General features: G+C 46.4%; 3 protein-coding genes across 6 annotated transcripts in view; 1 reads left to right on the top strand and 2 right to left on the bottom strand.

The window, feature by feature from the left end:
- Window positions 1–12467, bottom strand: part of PPP1R37 (protein phosphatase 1 regulatory subunit 37) — a 41270-nt gene extending 28803 nt beyond the window's left edge. The window contains exons 1-3 of one of the 3 annotated variants that reach the window (XM_070764671.1): window positions 11794–12162; window positions 10967–10987; window positions 9414–10562 (exon numbers count right to left, since the gene is read on the bottom strand). In XM_070764671.1, coding sequence (XP_070620772.1) covers window positions 9414–10173 — 760 coding nt within the window. In that variant the 5' untranslated portion in view covers window positions 10174–10562; window positions 10967–10987; window positions 11794–12162. Of the gene's footprint in view, window positions 1–9413; window positions 10563–10966; window positions 10988–11793; window positions 12163–12354 lie in introns of those variants that run through there. The other 2 variants (XM_070764672.1, XM_070764670.1) reach the window with 2 other exon arrangements.
- Window positions 12468–12712: 245 nt separating this feature from the next.
- On the top strand, window positions 12713–26852 carry GEMIN7 (gem nuclear organelle associated protein 7). Of its 2 annotated transcripts, none has more exons than XM_070764668.1 (2): window positions 12713–12861; window positions 26321–26852. In XM_070764668.1, exon 2 carries the CDS (start codon window positions 26333–26335, stop codon window positions 26711–26713), a length of 381 nt encoding a protein of 126 aa, XP_070620769.1. In that variant the 5' UTR covers window positions 12713–12861; window positions 26321–26332; the 3' UTR covers window positions 26714–26852. The 2 variants fall into 2 exon arrangements, with proteins under 2 accessions (XP_070620769.1, XP_070620768.1); XM_070764667.1 differs by having other exon boundaries at window positions 12715–12861; window positions 26324–26852.
- Window positions 14416–19397, bottom strand: LOC139174361 (bone morphogenetic protein 2-like). Its single transcript, XM_070764666.1, has 3 exons — window positions 19190–19397; window positions 16863–17200; window positions 14416–15393 (listed from the first exon to the last, which is right to left on the bottom strand). Exons 2-3 carry the CDS (start codon window positions 17191–17193, stop codon window positions 14516–14518), a joined length of 1209 nt encoding a protein of 402 aa, XP_070620767.1. The 5' UTR covers window positions 17194–17200; window positions 19190–19397; the 3' UTR covers window positions 14416–14515.
- Window positions 26853–27564: the final 712 nt, after the last annotated feature.

Here is a 27564-nt window from a genome sequence, read left to right as displayed (position 1 = left end):
CTAATAATTATAATTTAAAATATTTTAAAAACCCCATTTACTAAGCAAACATACATACAACATACCATGCATAAATTGTATATGCCCAGGGGAGATGTTTCAGTTCCTCCATGCCTGACAACAAAGGTGGGTTTTAAGGAGCTTACGAAAGGCAAGGAGAGTAGGGGCATTTCTAATACAAACTATAATTTCACACTTGTTTGACAAATATAATAAGTAAAATAAATAAAATAAAATAAAGAATCTGCATAGGAAGTTATTATTTTCGTCCTCACCACTCTGATCTCGTGTTTGCAGGGGAGATGAACTTCAGGGGCTTCCTTCCTTCCTTCTTTCCTTCCTTCCTCTTTCTTTTCTTCCCTCCTTCCTTCTCTTTCTCCCTCCCTCCCTTCTCTTCTTCTCCTCTTTCTTCCTCTCTCATTCCTCCCTCCCTTTCTCTTTCCCCCTCCTCTCTCTCTTTCTCCTTTTCTTCCTTTCCTCTCTCTCACAGCATGACACTCCTACCGCAGGAAATAATTAAAAAGGAAAAAGCCACATTTGCTGACAAGAGCGGCTTAGACACTTATCAACAGTCAAGAGTGACTTCCATTTCAGAGTCCATTAAAATGCTCTTTGTAGCTATACCCCAAAATCCAATTTCACGGCTATTCTCAAACGATGGCACTCCCAACGGAGCCACAATCTCCATTTTTTAAATTAAATCAATTCCTTGGCACTGAGCCTGCGCGCTGGAGAACAACAGATTACCGTAGCCATGGGAAGACCAAAGCTGGGCTGGAACATCATAGCTAGTCCTCTGTGCCTAAACACTGTTTGTCAAATAAGCCACTTAAATTCGCATATTCACATATTGTGCTAAATCAGTGATGGCGAACCTATGGCACATGTGCCACAGGTAACACATGGAGCCATATCGGAGGGCACGTGAGGCATTGCCCTATGTCAGCTACAGCACACACTCGTGTGCTGGCCAGCTGATTTTCAACCTTCTGTTTGGCTGTTTTCGCTCCTCCCAGGCTTCCAGAAAGCCTCCTGAACCCTGGGGGTGGTGAAAAATAGCCCAACGAGCCCACCAGAAGTTTTTTTCCGAGCTCTCGGTTGGCCCGTTGGCCCATTTTTCACCATCCCCCAGGCTTCAGGAAGCTTTTATGAACCCTGGGGAGAACGAAAAACAGCCCAACCCTGATCGCAACAGTGGGATCACAATCTCCCTCTTCCTGCTTCCTGTTATACCTCTAGCTATGCAGCCAAGCATCCTACTTGCTTTCCCTAGCGCCTGACTGCACTGTTCACCCATTTTGAGATTGTCAGAAATCACTACCCCTAAATCCTTTTCTTCTGAAGTTTTTGCTAACACAGAACTGCCAATACAATGCTCAGATTGAGGATTCCTTTTCCCCAAGGAGGTCTAGGTCTCTAAGACCCTAAGCCTCACTTAGCAATGAAAACGTGGGACTCTTCTGTGGCCATACATTGAGGTTCGATTATTATTATTATTATTATTATTATTATTAGTAGTAGTAGTAGTAGTAGTAGTAGTAGTAGTAGTAGTATTTATTAGATTTGTATGCCGCCCCTCTCCGCAGACTCGAGCTGGCTCACAACAGTGATAAAAACAATATATGATGACAAATCTAATAATTAGAATCTAAAATAACAATAGTACATTTTAAAATTCTAGAAAGCAAGGAACCCCAATATAAAAAAACACACATACAGTCATATCATGCACAAAAACTACATGGGCAGGGGGAGATGTCTCAGTTCCCCCACGCTTTGACGACAGAGGTGGGTTTTAAGGAGTTTACGAAAGGCAAGGAGGGTGGGGGCAGTTCTAATCTCTGGAGGGAGCTGATTCCAGAGGGTCGGAGCCGCCACAGAGAAGGCTCTTCCCCTGGGTCCCGCCAGACGACATTGTTTAGTCGACGGGACCCGGAGAAGGCCAACTCCGTGGGACCTAACTGGCCGCTGGGATTCGTGCGGCAGAAGGCGGTCTCACAGCACTCGGGTCTTGAACCCTGGGAAGCTGACGAGCTCAGTGTCTTTAACCACTGAGCCATCTCTCTCACACACACATACACACACACAAGCAAACCACACTGGGAGAGAAACCCCTGGGCCTTGTCTGCCTGTTGTCCAGGGCAGTGTTCCCTCTAATTTTTTTTTGGGGTGGGCGGAAAAGTATAGTGTCTGAGCGGCAGTCCCTTTGGGACTGGGCGGCACAGAAATAATAAATAAACAAATAAACAAACAAACAAACAAAAAACCCACCCTGTTTTGCCTCAGAGAATTTCAAAATAAAATACTGTCCTGTGTGTCTATAACAGTGAGCTCATAATAGGGCAACTCTATCAATATCAAAATGCCACTGAAATAGTTGAGCTAGTTTCAAACTAGATTTTGATTTTCTTTCTCTCTTCCTTACTCCCATTCTTTTTATTTCTCTTTTCTTTCCTCTCTTTTTTCTATCTGTTTCTCTCTCTTCCTCTCTCTCTCCTTCCCTCTCACTCTTTCCCTCTCGGCTTCTGGGCAGGTTTGGAAAACTCTGAGTTGATGATGATTTTTAAGTGAGCGATTGATTGCTCACTGCTCAGCTTAGAGGGAACTATGGTCCAGGGCCTAGGCTGCCTGGCAGGAGAAGGAATGGCTCTGACTCATGAGTTTATGGCCAGGCCAGCGAAAGACCTAAGAAGGGAAACGTTTTGACTCCTCTCGCCGTCCACCATTTGCATCGTGTGCCAGGAACGTTCAGCATTCAACCCCTCCCTCCGCACTGAAACAACACAGGGTGTGGCAGGGAGAGGGGGGGGGATCTCCCTCCCCTTATCGCAGGCAGGAAAGGCAAATTTGCTTTATTCCCAGGCTACTTTGCAAAGATGGTGGCAGCTCTACTTCTGCAAGGTAGTTTGCAAAGCACACACACACACAAACACACACACATGCACAGAGCCTCTGGGTCCGGCTTTCCACCTGGTGTGTTATCTGCTCCTTTCTTTCGTAATTGCTCAGGGGAAAAAGAGGCCGGGTCTGAGAGCCTGCTATTTTTTTTTTTTCCACCCCAACGTCACGAGAACATCGTGAAGAGAATGTTCCCTGTATTGTGTGTAAAGAAGGATTTAGGGGCAGTGATTTCTGACAGTCTCGAAATGGGTGAACAGTGCAGTCAGGCGGTGGGGAAAGCAAGTAGGGTGCTTGGCTGCATAGCTAGAGGTATAACAAGCAGAAAGAGGGAGATTATGATCCCGCTATATAGAGCGCTGGTGAGACCCCATTTGGAATAATACTGTGTTCAGTTCTGGAGACCTCACCTACAAAAAGAGATTGACAAAATTGAACGGGTCCAAAGACGGGCTACAAGAATGGTGGAAGGTCTTAAGCATAAAACGTATCAGGAAAGACTTCATGAACTCAATCTGTATAGTCTGGAGGACAGAAGGAAAAGGGGGGACATGATCGAAACATTTAAATATGTTCAAGGGTTCAATAAGGTTCAGGAGGGAAGTGTTTTTAATAGGAAAGTGAACACAAGAACAAGGGGACACAATCTGAAGTTAGTTGGGGGAAAGATCAAAAGCAACATGGGAAAATATTATTTTACTGAAAGAGTAGTAGATCCTTGGAACAAACTTCCAGCAGACGTGGTTGGTAAATCCACAGTAACTGAATTTAAACATGCCTGGGATAAACATACTGTATATCCATTGTAAGATAAAATACAGGAAATAGTATAAGGGCAGACTAGATGGACCATGAGGTCTTTTTCTGCCATCAGTCTTCTACGTTTCTATATGTTTCTAAAGCAGGGTTTTTCTCAACTTGGACGACTTTAAGGCAGGGTGGACTTCAACTCCCAGAATTCCTGGCTGTGGAGTTCTGAGAGTTGGAAGACCACCCGTCCTAAAGTCGCCGAGGTTGAGAAACACTGGTACGTGTGTGTGTTTTCGATATATACTAGGCTCCGTTCCTTTTCACTTATCAGTAAAAATATGTAACACTATATTTGTAGGTGTGTGTGTGTTTGTTTTCATAGATTTTCACGGGTATAGGTATTTATTTATTTATTTATTTTATTTATTAGATTTGTATGCTGCCCCTCTCCGCAACTGTGCATTTTCGGAGGACCGCGGCGCGATTCCTAGGCTGAGGCTGCAAAGGGGAAGAACCCCTTGGCGAAAGAAGTCGCAACCAGACAGATGCACATTTGTAGCTTACCCAGATGGCTTAAAGTCTGTCTTTGGTAAAGAAAAAAGAGAAGGAAAAACAACCAGCAGCATTGGAGCTAAGGAATTATTTTTGGGGGGGTGGGTGGTGGTGTTTCCCTCATTTGATCCATCCTCAAAGGGTCTCTCTAGTCGCCGCAGCCATCTGGCCTCTAGGATTATTCTTCAAATCGGTCTCAAAACCCGTTCCGGGTTGTTGTTTTTTTAAGTCCGGCTCTCCTTATCTCCATCTGGGCACCCAACCAATTGTCTCCTGCGGCAGGTAATGCTAAACTTTTTAAAACGGTCACGGCCAGAGAATCCCGGCGTTATCTCCTGCCTCCAGGAGAGAAAGCGGTTTCAACATGTTCCTTACTCGGGTTATTTTAGGCTTATCAACAGCCCCGGAGCTGGTCTCCTGTGTTAAATAAGAATCCCTTTGGGGAGAAGAGATAACCTTCTATAAATAGCAAGGCAAATAGTGCTTTGTCCCTGTTCCCATTCTCTATATTTTGGGTAGTGTGATTGATTTGTTACATAATTCATTTCAGGGAGGTTTGTGTGTTTTGTGGGATTTTTGTTTTTGCAAAACACAGGTGTTCGCTATTTTTATTACTAGTTTTATTTATTTATTATTATTTATTTATTAATCAGATTTGTATGCCGCCCCTCTCCGCAGACTCGGGGCGCCTTCTGCTGCACGAATCCCAGCGACCAGTTAGGTCCCACAGAGTGGATCTTCTCCGGGTCCCGTCAACTAAAGAATGTCGCTTGGCGGGACCCAGGGGAAGAGCCTTCTCTGTGGCGGCCCCGGCCCTCTGGAACCAACTCCCCCCAAAGATTAGAATTGCCCCCACCCTCCTTGCCTTTCGTAAGCTGCTTAAAACCCACCTCTGCCGTCAGGCATGGGGGAATTGAGACCCTCTTTCCCCCTAGGCCTTTACAATTCTATGCATGGTATGTATGTACAGTATGTATGTTTTGGTTTTTTATATTAATGGGTTTTTAATCGTTTCTAACATCAGACTACTATTGTACACTGCTTTATTGTTGCTGTTAGCCGCCCCGAGTCTCCGGAGAGGGGCGGCATACAAATCCAATCAATCAATCAATAAATTAATAAATAAAAATACAATGTAAACAAATCTAATATTTAAGTTAATTTATTACTATTTTTATTATGATTACTACTACTATTACTAGTACTACTACTACTACTACTACTATTATTATTATTATTATTATTATCATCATCATCATCATCATCATCACATCTGCCGTTTCTCAAATATGGAGTATGGAAGGCAGGTTGCCTTAAACAGAGAAAATGAAAGATTTCAGCTGGTCTGGTCTAAAATTGACTATAAATTTGGTTAGAGTCAGTTTGGTCTACTGGTAAAGGAATCAGCCCAGAAAACCACAAGATAGTGAGTTCTAGTCCTGCCTTAGGCATGAAAGCTTGTTGGATGACTTTGGGCCAATCACCAGGGGAGAGTGAGTTCTAGTCCCACCTTAGGCACGAAAGCCGACTGGGTGACTTTGGTCCAGCCACTCTCTCAACCCAGTCCACCTCACAGGGTTGTTGCTGTGAGGAAAAGAGGAGGAGGAAAGTGTGGATATATTGGCCACTTTATTTGTAAAGATAATAAAGACCATACAAATACATAAAATGAGTAGCAGCAACTCTTATCAGATGCCATTTCCCAAGCTCTACCTTCTTTTTTAAACACGAATTCTCACTTGCACAGAGAGTCCAACAATATATACACATTTCTATAGTTCACCTCTGGAAAACTTGCAATACTCATAATCTCCTTGCGAAATGCCACAAAAAAGGCTAAAGATACGCATGCTACAGCGTAAAATTGATATTAAGAAGGTTCTTGGATCTCAAAGAGGATTACAAAGAATAGGGTTAATTCTTTCTGAACCAATTATTACTTTTATATAACAAAATAGAGTATGTTCCATGACCAGGTTCTTAAGTAGAAAGGTTTGTAAGAAGAAGCAATTTTTCCCACAGGAAAATAATAATGCGTGCGATTGGGGAAACCACAGGGAGGGTGGAGGCCTTGTTTCCTCCCAGGGGATTCCTAGAGAGGCCCCATGGAGGCTTCTCCCCGCCTTTTCCGGCCCCGTTTCCTCCCAGGAGATTCCTAGAGAGGCCCCATGGAGGTTTCTCCCTGCCTTTTCCAGCCCTGTTTCCTCCGAGGAGATTCCTAGAGAGGCCCCACGGAGGTTTCTCCCCGTCTTTTCCGGCCCTGTTTCCTCCCAGGAGATTCCTAGAGAGGCCCCACGGAGGCTTCTCCCCACCTTTTCCGGCCCTGTTTCCTCCCAGGAGATTCCTAGAGAGGCCCCACGGAGGCTTCTCCCCACCTTTTCCGGCCCTGTTTCCTCCCAGGAGATTCCTAGAGAGGCCCCACGGAGGCTTCTCCCTGCCTTTTCTGACCCTGTTTCCTCCCAGGAGATTTCTAGAGAGGCCCCACGGAGGCTTCTCCCCGCCTTTTCCGGCCCGGTTTCCTCCCAGGAGATTCCTAGAGAGACCCCATGGAGGCTTCTCCCTGCCTTTTCCGGTTACAGTTTTGGAGGCTGGGGTTTGTAAGTGGAAAATGGTTCTTGAGAAGAGGCAAAAAAATCTTGAACACCCGGTTCTTATCTTGAAAAGTTCATAGGTAGAGGTGCTTGTAGGTAGAGGTCCCACTGTATTCTGAACCTGCTTCCCCAGCCCAATTCTCCTAGGTCCTAGCTATCTATAGGTTAAAGAGGGCAACACTAAGGTGCTTATAGGATTACTAATCAGCTGATAGGGGAAAAATGCATTTTCAGGAAAGTGTAGTGGATGTGCATTCCTGATACCAACAAACACCAGCGCATTCAAGCTAACTTTCCATATGTTCGGTTTATCTCAAGACAAAGAATTCAGTGAGCCTGACCAACAATATTTCCACACTGTACTCCAAATTGCCTCCGGACATGCTAATGCCGCAACTAAAGAATGAGTCTAAACCCCAGCCCAGAAAATCCTCAAAAATATCCCGAAAAGAGAGAGAAAAGGCAACATAACCCTTGTGCACACATCATGTCAGAGATAAAAAGAACTTTAGAGGTTTCCAAAAGAGAAAAACATCTTGTGATTTTTGACAGAGATCAAGCGCTTCCAATGGAAAGGGAAAGTACTGTATACAGTATCACTGTTCTACACACACACACACACACACACACACACACTGCACACAGTTCTGTAAAATTTGCATTCGCATTCAAGGGTGTGGACCAAAAACAACAACAACAAAATGTGATCCTTTTATGAAATTATATAGGCCAGCGTTTCCCAACCTTGGCAACTTGAAGATATTTGGACTTCAACTCCAAGAATTCCCCAGCCAGCGAATGCACAAAATGTTTACTCCTTCCTGGGGAGGTGGGGGAATAACAGAAAATAATTGAGAAATACTGGCCTAAGCCATGGATTCACCATTCTGACTCTTACTCATTCATAGGCAATTCTTCTGCTAAATAGGGATAGTAGTAGCCATGGACAAAGTTATTGACAACATTATACACACAGAGACAGATCAAACTGGGTCTTAGTAAAACATTAACGCAGTACTATTTTTATTACTATAATCTCAAAAATCTGACTGCATGACAACCAAGACATTCTGCGGTTAAATTTGCCATAACCATTCACCTTATAGATTTTTAAGATACACCCACAAATTCAGGGTTATTGTTCACATAAAGGGAAAGTAATATCCAAAGTCTGAAAGCGAAAACAAACTTTCTTCAGTCCTTTGAGCCTTCCTCAAAAAGAATAATGCATTTACTGATTTTTTAGAAAACCAAATAATTAGGATATTTTAAAACAAGAAACCTCTTTTTTTCCTTGTCATGTATTCACATGAAAGAACGTAAGCCTTTCTTTATTGGCTGTGAAGTAATGAAATTTCAGTCTCCTTAGTTAAAATTTAATTACCAATATTGGGTGTTTTTAATTTAAACAAAATTATGTCCACTTTTAATTGTGGCCTGATTCAGGTAAGTTAAATGTGCTAAAAACAGATGTCAGCAACCTTATTAACATCTCTGAAAACCTGAACAATCCTGAACTGACACTTTTTTTGAGAAACTCATGATACCATCATTATAGAAAGCTACAATTTTTAGTGTCTGGAGATGTGCCAGTTTGCTTCCTTTTATGTTTTACTCAATAAAAGTCTGTTTTCAAGAGCCTTCCCTGCTTAGCGATTGGCTGTTTTTTAAATTAACTGTTGTACAGTTAAGTCAGCTTCATTATTTTGTCATAAATAGGATAAATAGGATTTTTCTGTTGTGCCAAAGTAGCCCTGATTAGACCATGTGGTTGAAAGCCCTTTCAGCAGAAAAGTGCCCAGTAAAACCAAATGCAAATAAATCATGATTTACTGTTAGTGGAGTACAAAAGGTCTCGCTCTCTCTTTCTCTCTCCCTCCCAACTGCAAGGCAAAGACAAACAAAGAATCAAATTTAACCAAACTGTCTTAGATTCGAACTTGTTTCAGCTGTGGTGCTAGAGAAGGCTCCTGTTTGGCCATATCGTGTGGCGCTGGAGAAAGCAATTTGGTTTGGAAAAATTAGTGGGAAAAGGAAACTAGGCTACCAAACAACACAGTGGCTACACACACCATTCTCAAAGCAGACAACATCCAAAAGGGCATAGAACAGTGATGGCGGATGTCGAAAGAGCGTGGCACGCACTATCGCACATGCGCAAGTACCCACACCCATAATTCAATGCCTGGGGAGGGCGAAAACAGCTTCCCCTGCCCCCGAAGGCCCTCTGGGGGGCAGAAAGGGCTTGTTTCCCAACTTCTAGTGGGCCCAGCAGGCTCGTGTTTCACCCTCCCCAGGCTCCAAAGGCTTCCCTGGAGACAGAGGAGGGTAAAAACGCCCTCCTTTTAGGGGAAGCCAAAAACGCCCTCCCAGAGCCTCTGTGCGAGTGAAAAATCAGCTGGCCAGCACATACGTGCACGGGCTCACATGTCAGAAGTCATGGCTTCCTGTGCCACCTGTGCCATAGTTCGCCATCAATGGCATAGAACAACTCAGAGAAGTAGTGCAAGATCAGAGGACATGGAGAGACCCGGCCCTTAGAGCGACCAAGTGTCAGACTCATCCCACGAATGAGTGTAAGGCCCAAGAAGAGAGAATTGATAACAAGGGATCTTCGCTTACCATGCCGCCAAGGATCCTTGGGCTCCACAGCCCCAGACACGATGTCTTCATCAGAAGGGAAAGTCACGCGCTTTGCCCCGGGCTTAAGCTTCCCCTCATCCACAGATGGAGAACCCTGACTTAACAGGTCATCTGCCGACGTGTCCCGACTTGCTGCTTCCAAGCTTAGACAGCAGTTCTGAGAAGAGGACTCGGCCTTGTCATGCAAATGGCTATTCTGCTCAGCCGCAGACCGTTCCTTGTCCCCAAGGCGTTCTTGAGCGGTCACCTCAAGGGGTTCTGCAACCAAAGAGGCGTTGCCGCCATCAACCGCTTCGTTGTCCGATGACCGTTCCTGCAGATGGTTCAAAGCATCCAACGGTTTCAAGTCCTCCTGTGTCCCATCGCAACTCCCAGTCTCTTTTGGGTCCTCCTTTAAAGAACATGAGGTACAACGCTCTACAGTATCTTTGACGTAAGGATGGTCCTGGAGGGAGGGGAGGGTCTCTGTACTTTTGGAACAAAGCTCCTTAGTGTCTTGAAACGTGTTCACGCCATCTAGGCTGTCGTTCAGTTGGGAAGCAGCAGGCCAGGGGTCGGAGCGCCCCAAAAGGGTCTCCTCTTCTTTCCGCACAGCAGGGGCGGGCAGGAGCAGCAGCACACGATCCCCCGCCTCAGCAGCCTTGCCTTGTGGCTGCAAAGGTGAAACCTGCACACACTCCATAGCCAGGCAGGTGAGGTGGGCGTCTGTCAAAGGGGGAGCTCCTTCTTCCCTTCTCATGAGTCCTTTGGAGTCATTCCTTAAGGAAAAGAACTCACCTTCCCTTCCTATCTTTTAGCTGCCCGCTTCTTCGGGAAAGCGGGGCTGGGGAGAAGCTCTCACGTTTTCCAGGCCTTCTCCCTATAAGCAGTGGCGTAAAGAGACCCACCTCTTGTTGGACCAAAGGAAGCTGCTACATGAAGCATGGGTGAAGATTAAAAGAAATTGGGGAGGGCAGGAGGAGAAGAGATGGAATGCGAGGGCCTCTTTCTCTTTCTCTTTCTGTAAAATCCTTGCTTGAGATGAAAGAAGAAAGCGACTGCTACAGCATCAAGGGAACAGCACAGAGAGGGTTGAATTTATGGGGGGAGCTGAGGATAATCAAACAAGTCCAGCAATTCCTTCCTAGCCTGCAAAACAGAGAAAACGATTCGGTTTCATTATCCTTCCTGGGAAAAGGGGATCAAGCAAGGCACGCACAAGCTGGAAATGCATCAGGTTGAAATAACCAGACGATGATGATAATAATAATAATAATAATAATAATAATAATAATAATAATAGCTTTTTTTTAAAAAATCCGTCTGGCAGCAGGGAGAGGAAAGGAAACGTTTACACAAGCAGGAACCCGCAAAGCCCACAAAACAAATAAGCCACAAACTGTCAAGAAGCCAAACCTAAAAGCATCGGCTTTCCTGGTGCAGAAAGGCTTACTAATATTATTTTTTAAGAAAAATATGGGGAAGCGTTGATTTTTTTTTTTTTTTTTGCAGAAGCATGCACGCCCCAAGGAAAAGTTGGGAGAAATAATTACCTCCCAAAGTATGCAGTCAGTCTGGGGGGTGGTGGTAGGTAGTAGGTAGGTAGAGATTAGAGAGAGAGAGAGATTAGATAGATATTATTATTATTATTATTATTATGATGATTATTATTATTATGATTATTTATTTTATTTATTTATTTATTACTTAGATTTGTATGCCGCCCCTCTCTGAAGACTCGGGGCGGCTAACAACAGCAGTAAAACAGTACAACAAAATCCAATACTAAAAAAACAGTTAAAAACCCATTACAGTATATAAAAACCAATCATACATACAAACATACCATACATAAAATTGTGAAGGCCTAGGGCAAAAGTGTATCTTAGTTCCCCCATGCCTGGCGGCAGAGGTGGGTTTTAAGCAGCTTACGAAAGGCAAGGAGGGTGGGGGCAATTCTAATCTCAGGGGGGAGTTGGTTCCAGAGGGTCGGGGCCGCCACAGAGAAGGCTCTTCCTCTGGGTCCCGCCAAGCGATAGTTTGGTTGACGGGACCCGGAGAAGGCCCACTCTGTGGGACCTAACTGGTCGCTGGGATAGATAGATAGATTACTGTATATATATATATTAAAAAGGGGGGTGTCACCGTCCAAGGGGGGAGGGAGGAGGAAGGGGGGTCTCTGAGGAGGAGGTAAACCCCGGCTGCAGAAAAGGAGCCCCTCCGGATAAAAGAAAAAAAAATTCTACCAAGCAACCAGGAGCTCCAGCCCAAGGTTTTCCTCCCCGGGACCGAGGCCTCGAGATCCCCTTCCCTCACGTTCTTCGGGGGTCGGGGAGGAGGCGCAGGAGAGAGAGAGAGGCCGCCCGGGATTAATACGCACCCCGAGGAGCGCCGGGAGCCTGGGAAGGAGAGGAGGCCGGGCGAGTGGGCTGGAGGCCCAAAGCCGCTCGCGCGAGGCAGAGAGGACGGCGGAGGAGCAGCCACACCGCGGTTCTTCGCAGCCGCCGCCGCCGCCTCAGGCAGGTGCGGACGCAAAAGAAGACGCCTCTCTCTCCTTCGCCGCCGCCGTCAGGACTAAGTGCGCTTGCGGCCTGCGCATCGGCCGACGCACTTTCGACAAACCGCTGCCCGAACGGCCGGGCTTTCGTTCCCGCTCTTCTCTCCTAAGCTAGAGGCCGCCTTCGGATTCCTCCTACCCGGCTTTCCCTCAGGGAGGTTCCGCGATTTTGTCTTTTTTTTTTTTTCCTTTTCCCCTAGTCTTCAGCCGGCCGATGGGAGTTTGGCGAATCGGCGAGTGGGTTTCGCGAGTCAGCGCACGGAGTGAAGCGGCCCCCTCCTTTTCTCCTCCCCGCTCGACTCTCCCCCCCCTTCCCTCCCCCCGGACTCCAGGGAGAGAAAGCGCCTGTTTCGGTTTCCGTTCCGCACTTTCGGTTCTTCATACTTGGGGTCTCGAGGAAAGGGAGGCGCCGCTCAAATCCTCACCGCTGGGAATTTCCAGAGCGGAGAGTGAAACCGGATTTGAAACATTCGAAAAGAAAGCACGGGGGCGACCGAAGGCGGATCTCGAAAGTGCCGATAGGGGAAGCGGACTGAACCAAAAAAAACCCTCCAAACCCCACCCCGAACCGCCTGACTCTGACGAAAAGCTCACGCTTTCTCAGCTCATTTCCCAGGGCTACGTAAAGCGGGGAGGGGGAGGGAGGAAGACTTTTTTTAATGACTGGCGCATGCGCCTTGTTCATCTCATTTATTAGTCTGAAGTCATAGATTTGGCCGTCCTCCTCTGGCTAGAGGGGACCTAGTTTAAGCGATAGAGCTGATAGTGTTTCCGGGCACAAGAGGTCAACGTTGCTCTCGTCGCCATTTCTCCTGTCGTGTTTCTCCTCACTTCAGGAGGAGCGAATCTGAGGCGGTCATGAGGAGCTAATTTCCAACCAGGCCCGCGCAAGTTAGTTCACGTTAATTAAAGAATTTGTACGGGAATTGTTTCTATTCTGGGCCGAGGGGAGGCTCTTAGGGTTAGGGTAAAAAACTGCATGCGATTGGAAGTCCGTTCTGGCTCTTAAGAAACTTATAGGCCAAATATTTGCCTTCATAATTCTGATGGAAACAACATTTTGACTGGAGAAACTCTCCAAAACTACAAAAAAGAAAACAAAGTATTGAATGTATTTTCCTTGAATATCTTTCTCTTGAGTTATACACATTTGTTCTTAGTTTCAGCATGTCTTAATTTTGCCCTGGGCTCTATTACTGTGATAGGCTAAATAAATGTTTCATTTATTGTTCATCTGATGGCTGTCATGTCTGTAACAATATCTAGATACACGTTGATAAGTATGTAGGTAGCAATAGCAGTAGCACTTAGAGTTATATACCGCTTTCCAGCCCTCTCTAAGAAGGGGAAGGGCCTTCACTGTGGGGGCCCCCGGCCCTCTGGAATCAGCTTCCCCTAGAGATTCGCACTGCCCCCACCCTCCTCGCCTTCCGTAAGAATCTCAAGACTCACTTATGTCGCCGGGCTTGGACTAATTAGATCTTGGGCCCCTGGCAAATAAATGTGATGTATCTGTGTTTTGAATTTGAATTTGTTTGATTAATTTTTAATATATCGGGTTTTAGCTTATATAGTTTTTAATTAATTATGTCTTTGTATTTACTGTTTTATATTATATGCTGTGAGCCGCCCCAAGTCTTCGGAGAGGACTTTATCTAATATATATTATTATTATTATTTATCTAATAAATAATAATAATAATTAAAATGTGGCAGGCAAACCTGGTTAATTGCTCACTCATGAGATTACTCGCAAGGGCCTTGCTGTTTTCAACAGTGGCCTGTGGAATGTGGCCCCTGTGGGAAGATACCTTTGTAAAAGCAAAGTTGCTGATCTTTGGAAATACAGTGATACCTCATCTTACAAACTTAATTGGTTCCGGGATGAGGTTCTTAAGATGAAAAGTTTGTAAGATGAAACAGTGTTTCCCATAGGAATCAATGGAAAAGCGATTAATGCGTGCAAGCCCAAAATTCACCCCTTTTGCCAGCCAAAGTCCCCATTTCTGTGCTGCTGGGATTCCCCTGAGGCTCCCCTCCATGGGAAATCCCACCTCCAGACTTCCATTGCCAGCGAAGCGCCCGTTTTGCAGTGCTGGGATTCACCTGCAGCATCACAAAAACACGGAAGTCCAGAGGTGGAGTTTCCCATGGAGGGTAGCCTCAAGGGAATCCCAGCAGCGCAAAAACGTGCTTCGCTGGCAACGGAAGTCCGGAGGCGGGGCATCCAAGCGGCAGCGGTGGGTTTGTAAGGTGAAAATAGTTTGTAAGAAGAGGCAAAAAAATCTTAAACCCTGGGTTTGTATCTCGAAAAGTTTGTATGACGAGGCGTTTGTAAGACGAGGTATCACTGTAAATGAATTGCATAGGAGAAGATCCTATTTATCTCTTTGTCTGCGGTGATCTTGTATTGACCCTCCCATCCCTTTGCAATAATATATGAAATGCGGTTGACAGGCCCGACTTTATTGCATCCGTTGACTTTATTGACAGATGGCCTCCTGGCCTTAATACCAAGAAAAGACCCTCCTGTGCCCTTGGGCTTCTAGCGGCACCCGCATGCGTCCACCACCATGTCTTGGTAGGTCTTGAGGACCACTGTGTCATTCTGATCTAGGTAAAGCATAGCAATGGGGCTGAGCTCCGTGGGGACGCAGCAGGCCTTGGGCACTTTGGAGTTCACCGAGTTCAGGATGGTCTGCACCACGGCATGGCTGGAAGAGTTCATGTGGTCGGCCAGCGGGAAGCGGCAGTCCCCCGAGCAATAGAAAGCATGGTAGCCTCCAGGAGCAATGATCCAGTCGTTCCAGCCCACCGCTTTGAAATCCACAAACAGGCGGTGCCTTCTGCACCTGGTGCTGCTCTTCGTCTTCGGCCTCAGGCCCTTGTGCTTCCTAGCGAAGGCCGGGATTTTAGTCGGTCTTTTGCCTTTAACGGGGCGGCTTCTACTTTGCCTTTTTCGGTGGGTCAGAGGTTGCCCTCTTTGGTCAATGCTGTAGGTGGCCAGGAAGGGTCTTTCACGAGTCCACTCCGCCTCCTCTTGCCCGGGAGAGCGTCTTGCCCGGAGGGAAGTCTGTTGGCATGGACGATCTCGGCTGCAGTTCGAAGACTGCACCTCGACCATAAGGCCCAGGTCACCCTTCCCTTCGCTTGCGTCCTGGAAAGCATCCGTCACATCCAAACTCACCCATGTGGGCTGGCTGGGCGTCACAAATTTGTGCGTGAGGAGCCGGCTCTTGTTTGGGGTTACAGGTGGGGGACCCACAGCCTGGTAAACGTGGATGGATAAGCCCTGGCTTTCCTTAGCGGAGTGATAGAGACGCAACTCCAGGGCGACCAGCTCCTCCTCCAAAGGCAGCACAGTGAGGTTGAACAGGAAGTAGAAGGAATTTCCTGTGCCCTCCGAGTCCTGCGCCGAATCCTCTAAGTGTGGAGAAAATGTAAAGAAAAATCAATTGGAATCAAACAATTATTATTTATTGTTTATTATTATTTAGATTTGTATGCCGCCCCTCTCCGCAGACAATGTTTTTGCTGGAGTGAGGAGGAAGTCTTTTGCCCCGTTGCTTATTTCCTTCCCCAGGCAAGCAGTTGTGTCTCGGAAGCTCACAAGTGTGACCTGGGCACAACAGCATTCCCTTGTCATTTCTATCTAGAACAGTGTTTCCCAACCTTGGCAACTTGAAGATATCTGGACTTCAACTCCCAGAATTCCCCAGCCAGCGAATGCTGGCTGGGGACTTCTGGGAGTTGAAGTCCAGATATCTTCAAGTTGCCAAGGTTGGGAAACACTGATATAGAATACATCACCTCGAGGCTCGACTACTGTAATGCTCTCTACATGGGGCTACCTTTGAAAAGTGTTCGGAAACTTCAGATCGTGCAGAATGCAGCTGCGAGAGCAATCATGGGCTTTCCAAAGTATGCCCATGTTACACCAACACTCCGCAGTCTGCATTGGTTGCTGATCAATTTCCGGTCACAATTCAAAGTGTTGGTTATGACCTATAAAGCCCTTCATGGCATTGGACCAGAATATCTCCAGGACCGCCTTCTGCCGTACGAATCCCAGCGACCGGTTAGGTCCCACAGAGTTGGCCTTCTCTGGGTCTCGTCAACTAAACAATGTCATTTGGTGGGACCCAGGAGAAGAGCCTTCTCTGTGGCGGCTCCGACCCTCTGGAAACAGCTCCCCCCAGATATCAAGAGTTGCCCCCACCCTCCTTGCCCTTCGCAAGCTCCTTAAAACCCACCTCTGTCGTCAGGCATGGGGGAATTGAAATTTTCCCTGCCCCCTAGGCTTATAGAATTTATACATGGTATGCTTGTTTGTATGATTGGTCTCTTAAATTGGGGTTTTTTAGATTATTTTTTAATATTAGATTTGTTCACATTGTTTTCTTTATTGTTGTTAGCTGCCCTGAGTCTTCGGAGAGGGGCGACATACAAATCTAATAAAGAAATAAATAAATAAAATTTTGCTCCTGCGCATGTGCAGGAACTAAAATCTCATGAGAAGATACGTGTGCGAGATTTCGGCAATTTGTTTGATTCCGCGCATCAGCAGGAGCAAAAGATTTGTAGAAATCTCACATGTGTGTCCTCTCGCAAGATCTTGCTTTCTGCGCATGCTCAGGAGCAAAATCTCACTGCGGCACAAGCACGTGTACGCCACCAACGCGTTGCTATGTGCGCACCCGCGTTTTTGTTACCGGTACACGGTGCAGCCCGTACTGGCTAGCAACCCAATACTGATACTGGTAGTCCCTGACTTACGACCACAACTCAGCTCAACATTTCCTTTGCTAAGCAAGACAGTTAAGTCAGTTGTTAAGCAGGTCCCTTCTCCTCCCTCAGCCCCATTAAGGTGGGGAATGGAGCAGGGGTCTCACCAGCATGATGGAAGATGCGCACAGTGTTGGCTGTTGCTGCCCGGCCTTCGAGAAAGCCTTGCTCGGTGTCCTTTGGAGAGGCTGGAAGCTGCCTGGAGGACAATCGGTACAAATCCAGCAGGTACTGGGGGACAGGCAGTTTGGGTTGAGGGTCTGGCCGCTTTTGCAAGCCAAGACGCTGCAACAGAAAGGTTTGGATGGGGAGCTGCTCCGGGACGTGTCCGCTCGTGGGCTCAGCCGCGCCTGGTGATGCCATCTGGAGGCTCTCGCATGCCCAGAAGGCGAGAGGTGCCAGTAAAATCACCCAAAAGGGGAAGTTACCAGAAACCATTGTGGAACTGGAGACGTCGGGGCAGGTGAAGGAGGAGAGAGAGAAAGAGAGGGGGAAAAACTATGGATAAATATAGCTCATATGGTAGCCTCTATTGTCACTTTATTTTCTTTGAACTCACTGGCACAAATTAAAAAATGAAATTCCTTGTGCCCACACTCTCAAGAGAAAACTAGACAATGTCGCTTGGCGGGACCCAGGGGAAGAGCCTTCTCTGTGGCGGCCCCGGCCCTCTGGAACCAACTCCCCCCAGAGATTAGAATTGCCCCCACCCTACTTGCCTTTCGTAAGCTACTTAAAACCCACCTCTGCTGTCAGGCATGGGGGAACTGAGATATTCTTTCCCCCTAGGCCTTTACAATTTATGCATGGTATGTTTGTATGTATGCTTGGTTTTTATATTAATGGGTTTTTAATCATTTTTAATATTAGATTACTATTGTACACTGTTTTATTGTTGCTGTTAGCCGCTCCGAGACTCCGGAGAGGGGCGGCATACAAATCCAATAAATAAATAAATAAAATAAATAAATTAATTAATTAATTAATTAATTATATGGAATAGAATTCTTTATTGGACAAGTGTGATTGGTCACACAGGGAATTTGTCTCCGATTTACAATTTACATACAAACAGTCACAGGTCATAGGTCAATACGTATATAGGTATGTAGCACCACCAACAAAGATACCTGTCACCTGTACATGGAGTCCTCAACTTGCAACAGTTTGTTTAGTGGCTGTCCCGAATTACAGCAACACTGGGATGCAAAAGAACCATTTCTCGCACTTACGGCCATTTCAACCTCCCCAAAGTGACGTGATCAAAATTTAGACACCTGGCAATTGGCTCATGTTTCTGGTGGCTGCAGTGTCCCGAAATTTCGGGATCTCCTTTGGTGACCTTCTGGCAAACAACGTTAACGGGGAAGCCAGATCCATTAGTAACCAGTGTTACTAATTGTACCAATTGCAGGGATTCGCTTAACCACGCTGGCAAGGAAGGTCGTAAAATGGAATCAACTTGACAACTGTCTCGCTTAGCAACAGAAATGTTTAGGCTCAGTCACTGTTGAGGACTGCTTGTACTACTCCCAAACACCAGCTGACTAAAGAAGGGACATGGTTTTTGTAGTCTTTTTCTTTCTTTCTTTCTTCTTTCTTTCTTTCTTTCTTTCTTTCTTTCTTTCCACCTATCTATCTACAGTATCTATCTATCTATCATATATCTATCTATCTATCTATCTATCTATCTATCTATCTATCTATCCACTGTATCTATCTATCTATATCTATATATCTATCTATCTACTGTATCTATCTATCTATCTATCTATCTATCTATCTATCTATCTACTGTTTCTATCTATTGTATCTATCTACTGTATCTATCTATCATCTATCTATATCTATCTATCTATCTATCTATCTATCTATCTATCTATCTATCTATCTATCTATCATAGAAACATAGAAGATTGTCAGCAGAAAAAGACCTCCTGGTCCATCTAGTCTGCCCTTCTACTATTTCCTGCATTTTATCTTAGGATGGATCTATATTTATCCCAGGCATGTTTAAATTCAGTGACTGTAGATTTACCAACCACATCTGCTGGAAGTTTATTCCAAGTATCTATTACTCTTTCAAATAATATTTTCTCACGTTGCTTCTGATCTTTCCCCCAACTCACCTCAGATTGTGGCCCCTTGTTCTTGTGTTCACTTTCCTATTAAAAATCCCTTCTGAACCTTATTTAACCCCTTCACATATTTAAATGCTTCGATCCTGTCCCCCCCCCCTTTCCCTTCTGTCCTCCAGACTATACAGATGGAGTTCATGAAGTCTTTCCTGATAAATTTTATGCTTAAGGCCTTCCACCATTTTTGTAGCCCATCTTTGGACCCCTTCAATGTTATCCTCTATCTATTTATTTATAAGCCGCCCATCGCCACACAGAGTCTACCGACCACCCACCTATCCTGAAGGAGGACTTACTTGCGAAGGTTGAAGTTCTCGGCAAGAGTCCATGTTTCTTTCCCCACTTAGTGGCCTCCCCTTGTGCGCTTGCTCCTCAAGCTTCCCCCAGCTCTTCTGGGTCCCCCATAGCAGGAATGCCTCTCGCAGACTCCACGGAATTCCCTGCCCACCTTCCTGCCTCCTTCTCTTCCAAAGAGGGAAAGCAGGTGCCGGCAATCGCTCAGATTGTCTGGGCTTTGCTCTCCCCACTCTCAGGATGTGATGTCAGCCTGGCAAGCGGCCACAGCCAGAACAAACAAGAGGTTGAAAGTTGTTGCTTCTGTGCACTCTGCAGCTCTTGTGGCCACCGCTGGAGAAGTCCCAGGGGCCATCTGCTGGCGCCAGATACGGAAGAAGGCGCATTCATAATTGCCAAGAACTCTTTCCCAGATAGCATTGAGCACAGGAGGGAACCACCCCTTTTCCCACAATCCCCCGTAACCAAATATCCAGAAGACCTTGCTCCCCTGGGCCATGTTCAGATGTCATCGTTTGAAACTGTGTTGGTGGTCATTCTTCAAAAAGCCTTTATATTTTAGCTGCCTAGGCCTAGACTGGGACCAAAAAATGAGAATTCTGGTAGAATTCTTTATTCTTTATTGGCCAAGTGTGATTAGACACACAATAAATTTGTCTGTGATGCATATGCTCTCAGTGTACATAAAACAGAAAATATACTTTTGTCAAAAATCATGAGGTCCAACACTTAATGATTGTCATAGGGGTCAAATAAGCAATCAGGAAACAACCAATATTAATATAAATTGTAAGGATACAAGCAACAAGTTACAGTCATACAGTCCTGAGTGGGAGGAAATGGGTGATACGAACGATGGGAAAAAACTAGCAGTAATAGTAGTGCAGACTTAGTAAATAGTTTGACAGTGTTGAGGGGATTATTTGTTTAGCACAGTGATGGCGTTGGGGGAAAAACTGTTCTTGTGTCTAGTTGTCTTGGTGTATCTTGATGGTTGGAGTTGAAACAGTTTGTGTCCAGGATGCGAGGGGTCAGTCAATATTTTCACCGCCCTCTTTTTAACTCGTGCAGCATGCAGGTCCTCAATGGAAGGCAGGTTGGAGCAATCGTTTTTTTCTGCAGTTCTAGTGAAAGAAGCAGAGCTGTGTTTAGACCCATGATCCAGCATGCGTGGGAGCGCTGGCCAGCTGATTTTTGGCTCCACTACACAAATCCCACTCTCTTCTTGCGCTGATGATGTTACCAAGGTTGGTAATGAGATGTCTGCAAAGAAGCCGCCAAGATCAGAGAGCACCAAGGACCTCACTCTATGGGCTTTTTGAGTCTAGCAGCCTGTTCCTCGTCCTCTGTCCCCGAATGGGTCTCGCCATTATTGATTGATTGATTGATTGATTGATTGATTGATTGATTGATTGATTGGATTTGTATGCCGCCCCTCTCCGGAGACTCAGAGCGGCTAACAGCAACAATAAAACAGTGTACAATAGTAATCTAATATTAAAAACCCATTAATATAAAAAGAAAACATACATACATACCATGCATAGAATTGTAAAGGCCTAGAGGGAAAGAGGATCTCAATTCCCCCATGCCTAATGGCAGAGGTGGATTTTAAGTAGCTTGCAAAAGGCAAGGAGGGTGGGGGCAATCTAATCTCTGGGTGGAGTTGGTTCCAGAGGGCTGGGGCCGCCACAGAGAAGGCTCTTCCCCTGAGTCCCGCCAAGCGACATTCTTTAGTTGACGGGACCCGGAGAAGATCCACTCTGTGGGACCTAACAGGTCGCTGGGATTCGTACGGGAGAAGGCGGTCCCTGAGATTATCCCTGCGGAGCGTCCCCAAATCTACGTGGCTGTTTCTTTTAACATCCGTCCATCGCAGGTCACATTCCATCAGAAGCCCGCAGCGCAACCCAAGCCGACCTTGCCACAAAAATAATAACCTTCCCCTACACAAACACACACACACCCTGGACCCCTGCCCAAGAGTGCAGCAGCTCTGAGTCGGGTTCTTATCAAGCCGGTGGGAGAGGGCTTCCAGCGGTCAGGAGCTTCCTCCTCTCGTGCCAGACAACACACTCGGAGAATGGGCCTTCTGTGGAAAGAGGGCATAAACAGAAGAGGAGGCCTTCAGCCAGCGTAGGCCGTTTAGAACAAACACACCATGCAGGAATGTTGTCTGACCAGGGATGGGGAGGGGAGGGCAGCTCTCCCGAGACTTAAACCTGGAGCATTTGGTCCCAGAAACCCAGCTGTGTCTCGAAGCAAAAGCTGGAAAATATTTTGCTCCTAGCGGGCATACGTGCAATTCCCGGTGCCTGTGGCTGGAGTTCATCCAATCCTGTTATTGTTCAGCTACATCTCCAGAGGGTCATCGGAGCAGAGGGAGGAGGTCACCATGGCTCAAATGCCCCTCAGAGCTGAATTATGCACCAAGAGAGTGTATTTTAATTAAGTAATTAAATTTATATGCTGCCCAATTCCTGTTTTGTCGGGCTCTCTGGTAGAATCCTCCCAAAAATTCACAGGTACAAATTTCAGACACACACGTTTGAAAATTTAAGACAATGTTCTTTATAAGGAAAATTCACTTAAACCAAGCCCTCTTTTGGTATAGCCAAGAGCACTCATCTCCAAACAAACTGGTAATTTGTACAAGTCCCTTATCAGTTCTGTGATACTTAGCTTGCAGCTGTGAGGCAATTCACAGTCCTTCTTCTTTCACAAAGTGAAACACACTTTGCTCTGGCTTAGTTTCAAAGCGGGGAAAAATCAGCACACAAAAAGTCAAAGTCAGTAAAGCAGGCAGGAAACAGGAATCCTCCACAATGGCCAAACCCACAGGCTGCTCTTTATAGCAGCCTCACTAATTACCACAGCCCCACCCAACCACAGGTGGCCTCATTTTCTTTGATAATAATCTCTCAGTTGTTGTTGCCTATGCATCGCTCTCCGCATGCGTGGCTGTATCATTAACTCTTGTTCTGAATCCAAGGAGGAGCTAGAGAATTGATCTCCTTCTGAGCTGTCTGCCCCACTCTCCTCCTCCCTGTCACTCATGTCTTCTTGGTCAGAGGAGCCTTCATCAGCAGATTCCACCGGGGGCAAACCAGGCCTGCAGCATGTGGATGTCTCCCCCACATCCACAGTCCTTGGGGCAGGAGCTGGGCCAGAGCTAACCACAACAATTCCGAAGGATTCAGAATGGCTCACCTTTTGTGCTAACTTTTTATACATGAAATCCATTTACTGGTCATTATCTTTAGCCAAAATTTCCTGGGGGCTTTTTTTATTCCTCTTCAAGACACCAGGCCACCATGTGGAGCTGGCCCCCACAATACGTTACGTAGGGGTCCCCAAACCTGGCAACTTTAAGACTTGTGGACTTCAAAGCCCAGAATTCCTCAGCCAACCTTGGCAACTTTAACTAAGCTGCCTAGAGAATTCTGGGAGTTGAAGTCCACAAGCTTTAAAGTTGCCAAGTTTGGTGACCCCTGTACTACAAGGATCTAGCAGATTTAGGGATGAGGATCCTGTTTGTCAGGGCAGTAACTGGGTTTGTGCAAAACAATGCAAATAGTCCTTGACTTACAACAGTTCGACAGCTATGCTGGCTGGAGAATTCTGGGAATTGATGTCCACAAGTCTTAAAAGTTGCCAAGTTTGAAGACCTCTGTGTTACAGCAAAGGTGTTCAACTTTGGTGACTTTTATGTTTTATTGAAACATAAAACTGTTTCAAACTTCAAAACCATTCGAAGTTACAGTGGCACTGAACAAAGTGACTTACGGCCATTTTTCACACTTAACAACTATGGGTGCAGCATCTTCTTGGACACATGATTAAAATTTTGACCTGACTCGAATTTATGACCGTTGCAGTGTCCCGGGGTCATGTGATCTCCTTTGGCAACTTAACACTTAACAACTGTGGCGAGAAAGGTTGTAAAACGAGGCAAAGCTCAAGAACCATCTCGCTTAGCAGCAGACGTTTTGGGCTCTCAATTGTGGTCGTAAGTCAAACTGTATTGTTGTCATTTTGCGTCTCGGTGACAACTAAGGCCTCGCAATCCTAAATTCTGTGGCAGATGGAGAAAAGTTGGAGAAGACACTGCTTTGGTCAAACCTTATAGGCCAGGCTGGGGAAAAGGCTTCTATGTGATCAGTGGTTAGAATGCAGCATCACAGGCTAACTCTGCCCAATGCCAGCAGTTCGATCCTGACTGGCTCAAGGCCGACTCAGCCTTCCAACCTCCCAAGGTCGGTAAAATGAGGACCCAGAGTGTTGGGGAGACCATTTACGCTGACTCTGTAAACAGTTTAAAAGCCTGTAGAAGCCCTGCAAAGCGGTATATAAGTTTTGAGCGCTCTTCCCACCCGGTTGCAGTCTTTCCTTTGCTTTGGAGACCGGGGTTGTCCTTGGCCGCTGCTCGCTTTCTGCCCTTTACTGTGGAAAACATCCTCTCTGCCGATGACCTGGGCTTGGCTGCCTGCCGGAGGGGATGTTGGCACAGTGAGGAAGCCGTCGACTTGGTGCCGCCACCCTCCAGAGTTGGAAAATAGGCTGTTCTTGTGCAGCTGCACTTCCTGTTTACAAGGCTGTAAGCCTGGGTTAACTCTGTGGCGTCCAGCGGACTGCAGAGAAGAGAGCTGGACGGGCAGGCAGGCAGGATTGTCATCTACAACAATTTTTTATTTTTTTTTTAAATTAGAAACTACATTTCTAAACTACCCAACTCCTTATCTATGGAGATACTCAGTTATCCATGTCACGGCTGTCCCAAAGGTTCATAAGGCAACTGGACTTTGTTTTTCTTTGAAGATGTTTCCCTTCTCATCCGAGAAGCTTCTTCAGTTCTGACTGAATGATGGAGAGTGGAAGGATTTATATTCCTTGCAGTCATCTGGTCATCTCCTTCGAATGGGGCACGAGTACGAAAAGGATTTCCAGAAAAAGAAATGAATATGAATCTGTGTGTGTGTGTGTGTGTTTGTGTGTGTGCCCCCGAGGGCATAGATCGGTGATCCCCAAACTATGGCCCGCGGGCCACATGCGGCCCACTGAGGCCATTTATCTGGCCCATGGGTCTTTTCCAAAGCTGCACTGGAAAAGGAGTGAGAACGTCCCCCTCAATCTCATCTCACCGGAGGTGAAGTAAGGCTTGCTGAAAGCTGAGCTGGGCACAACACACACATACCTGCACACACCCGCCTCCTCCTCCTCCTCTTTGAGTTGCTAGCTCCCGTTTTCTGAATGGGGATTGAATGGGAGTTCGGGGTCAGAGGGTGGAGGCTTGTTGGGCGAGTCCTCTGCGGGGAGAGAAGAGGGAGGGTGAAAGAGGGAAAAGAGAGAGAGAGAAGTGGAGAGAGAGAAAGAAAAGGGAAAGAGAATGGAAAAAGAGCGAGGGAAAGAGAAGTGGAGAGGAGGGAGGGAGGGAAGGAAGGGGGAGAAAGAGGGAGGGAGGAAGAGAGATAGCAAGAGAGAGAGTGAGAAAGAGACAGAGAGAGCAAGAGACAGAAAGAAAGAGAAAGAAAGCGAGAGAGAGAGAGAGAGAGTGAGAGAGACAAAGAAATAAGGTATGTGCAGTGTGCATAGGGATTTGTTCATAGTTTTTTTTTATAGTCCGGCCCTCCAACAGTCCGAGGGACAGTGAACTGGCCCCCTTGGCCCCCTGTGTAAAAAGTTTGGGGACCCCTGGCATAGATAAAACCTCCAAAGTGGCCTCAACAGCTCTCAGAAAGAGAGCTAACAACCAGATGATATGCAAGGAATATAAATACTTCACCATTCAGTCTGAACTGAAGAAGCTTCTTGAACAAAGAGCAAAATGTCTTCTGGCAAAAACGAGAAAAAGTCCAGTTCCCTTTCGAAAGAGAGCACCCTCTGAGATGCCCATCTCCTTCGAGGAGGGACAAGTTATCAATCCCAAATCCCTTATCCAAAGAACAAGCGTTGAGAAGAAATGCCCATTTTGACATATTTGGATTTTGACATATTTGGATTTTGACCCCAAATCTACATTAATATGTATTTATTTACTTTCTTTATTAAGACTTCTATGCTGCCTTTCTCAAAGCGACTCAGGGTCTTAGGTTTTTATGGCCTGTTAATTTAATGCAGAGGTATCCTACCTTGACAACTTTAAATCTTGTGGGCTTCCAAGGCATGGCCGGCTGGGGAATTCTGGGAGTTGAAGCCCACAAGTTGTCAGGGTTCCAAGTAATCTACTCACAGCAGTCGAAACTCCGAGGCTAGGATTTTCCTCATAGTTTTATTGGATATGCCACATTGGCACTACTAGATGAAAACAGCAGGAACCCTTAGGTTAATTAGGTTTTCACCCAATTTAAAGTTTTCTCTCAATCCCAGTCAATCCGTCAGTCACATGGTCCAATCAAGGCGCTGTCTGGTTGCCTGGTAACATCACTCCTCCCTCCTCGGGTCAGATGTGAGGATTTATCTATCTATCTATCTATCTATCTATCTATTTATTAGATTTGTATGGCGCCCCTTTCCGTGGACTCGGGGCGGCTCACAACACAATAAAACAATTCATAACAAATCTAATAATATACAATTTAAAATAATTTTAAAAAACGCATTTTTAAGCAGACATACCTACAAACATACCATATATAAATTATATAGGCCTGGGGGAGATGTTTCAATTCCCCCATGCCTGACGACAAAGGTGGGTTTTGAGAAGTTTACGAAAGGCAAGGAGGGTAGGGGCAGTTCTAATCTCTGGGGGGAGCTGGTTCCAGAGAGTCGGGGCCGCCACAGAGAAGGATCTTCTCCTGGGGCCCGCCAACCGACATTGTTTAGTTGACAGGACCCGGAGAAGGCCCACTCTGTGGGATGTCCTTGGTTCCCAAGAGAAAGTATTTTGCTTCGACTACAAAACCCCAGCTATCTGTAATCCACCCCCCTTGCTATCCCTGAGCTCCGGGGTGGCAACACAGAAGCTCCAAGATGGCTCTGGTCATGCCAACTTCAGGGTTGACACAAGGCTTCAAAGCTGTCAAGGTTGGAGACCCCTGATCTAAAACCATTCTGAGGGCATCAACTCCCGAGGTTTATTATCTTTAGTTCTGGACGCAGTTGCATTATCTTCTCTTTCCCCCCCTCTTTTTAAGCAGAGATCGACAATGACGGTGCCCGTGGCTGTCCTGCGCCTCCCCCGTGGACCCGATGGGTCAAGCCGCGGCTTTGATCCCAATTCCGCTCGCTTCCAGGCTCTGGGGCCGAGCAGCCTGTCGTGCGGAGCATCCAAGGACCCGGGCAACCTGGAGCAGGAGCAAGCAGCACGGGTCCTCCTGCGGGAACGCTACTTACGAAGCCTCTTGGCCATGGCCGGCCGGCCGGTTAACTTCGCCATGTACGAGAAGGTGGACGTCACGGCCTTATTTGGAGCCTCGGACATCGACATCCTGAATTTCCAGGTTTCTCAGCTTCAGACTCCTCTGGGGATTCAGAGGGAAGCCCTCCTGCGTTGCTCGGACATTATCGCGTATTCCTTTGAAGTCTGAAGGGCGACCTTTTTTTTTTCTTTTGCATAGGAGAGCCTCGGATTATGGCCAGAGACTCAGACTTACGTCCGGTCCCTTTTTTTGTTGTTGTTTTGAGTCACAGCTCTTAAAAATAAATTTCAACATCCACAGCAAAAAAGCCACCTGGATTTTTCTGTAAGGGCAGAGCAGCTACTCCCAGAAGGGGAAGGATGCTAGGTCGCGGATTCATCTATGGCAGGGCTGTCAACCTTAGTTTCATGGAGGGTCACATCAGCGTCCTGTTTGACCTTGGGGAGCCAGGGTGGGCGTGGCCAAGGTGGGTGCGGCTAGCTCAACATCACACGTCGGGAGGGCATGGGCGGCCTGAGTGTTCTGCCAGGGCAAACGGGCTCCTGAGCTCCGATTCCGGTTGCTATGACCTCTTGCAACCGTCCCAAGCTCCATTTTCCCTGGTAGAGGCACCGCACCGCAGCCCAGTCCTTCCCTGTTTCCAGGGCGGCCCCATGGGCCAGATCTGAATACCCCACGAGCCGGACTCAGCCCCCCAGGTCTTGAGTTTGACTCCCCTGACCTACAGGTAGTCCTCAACATATGACCAGTTGCTTAGCAACCTGCCAAAGTTTATAAGAGATACCAAAAAAGGGCCTTACGACCCGGTTTTCAAGTTATAATGTCATTTCTCGGTGGTCACATCACCACAATTTTATTTGCTTGCAGGGTGTCCAAGGGGAAAGTATTTTGAATTTCCCTGTTAATTGCGATCTAGTTAAGGCGCGATCATAGATGGTGTCCTACCAAACGGCTAAGCCGTGGAGAAATATCGGTAGCTGAGGAAGCAAGTTGTTGCCACAGTTATGCTCATTTTTGCT

This window comes from Erythrolamprus reginae, chromosome 11, assembly GCF_031021105.1.
Source record: "Erythrolamprus reginae isolate rEryReg1 chromosome 11, rEryReg1.hap1, whole genome shotgun sequence".
In the NCBI taxonomy this organism is placed as follows: Eukaryota; Metazoa; Chordata; class Lepidosauria; order Squamata; family Dipsadidae; genus Erythrolamprus; species Erythrolamprus reginae.
The sequence above is the reverse complement of the archived record's forward strand: the minus strand, read 5'-3'. Positions and strand labels throughout refer to the sequence as shown.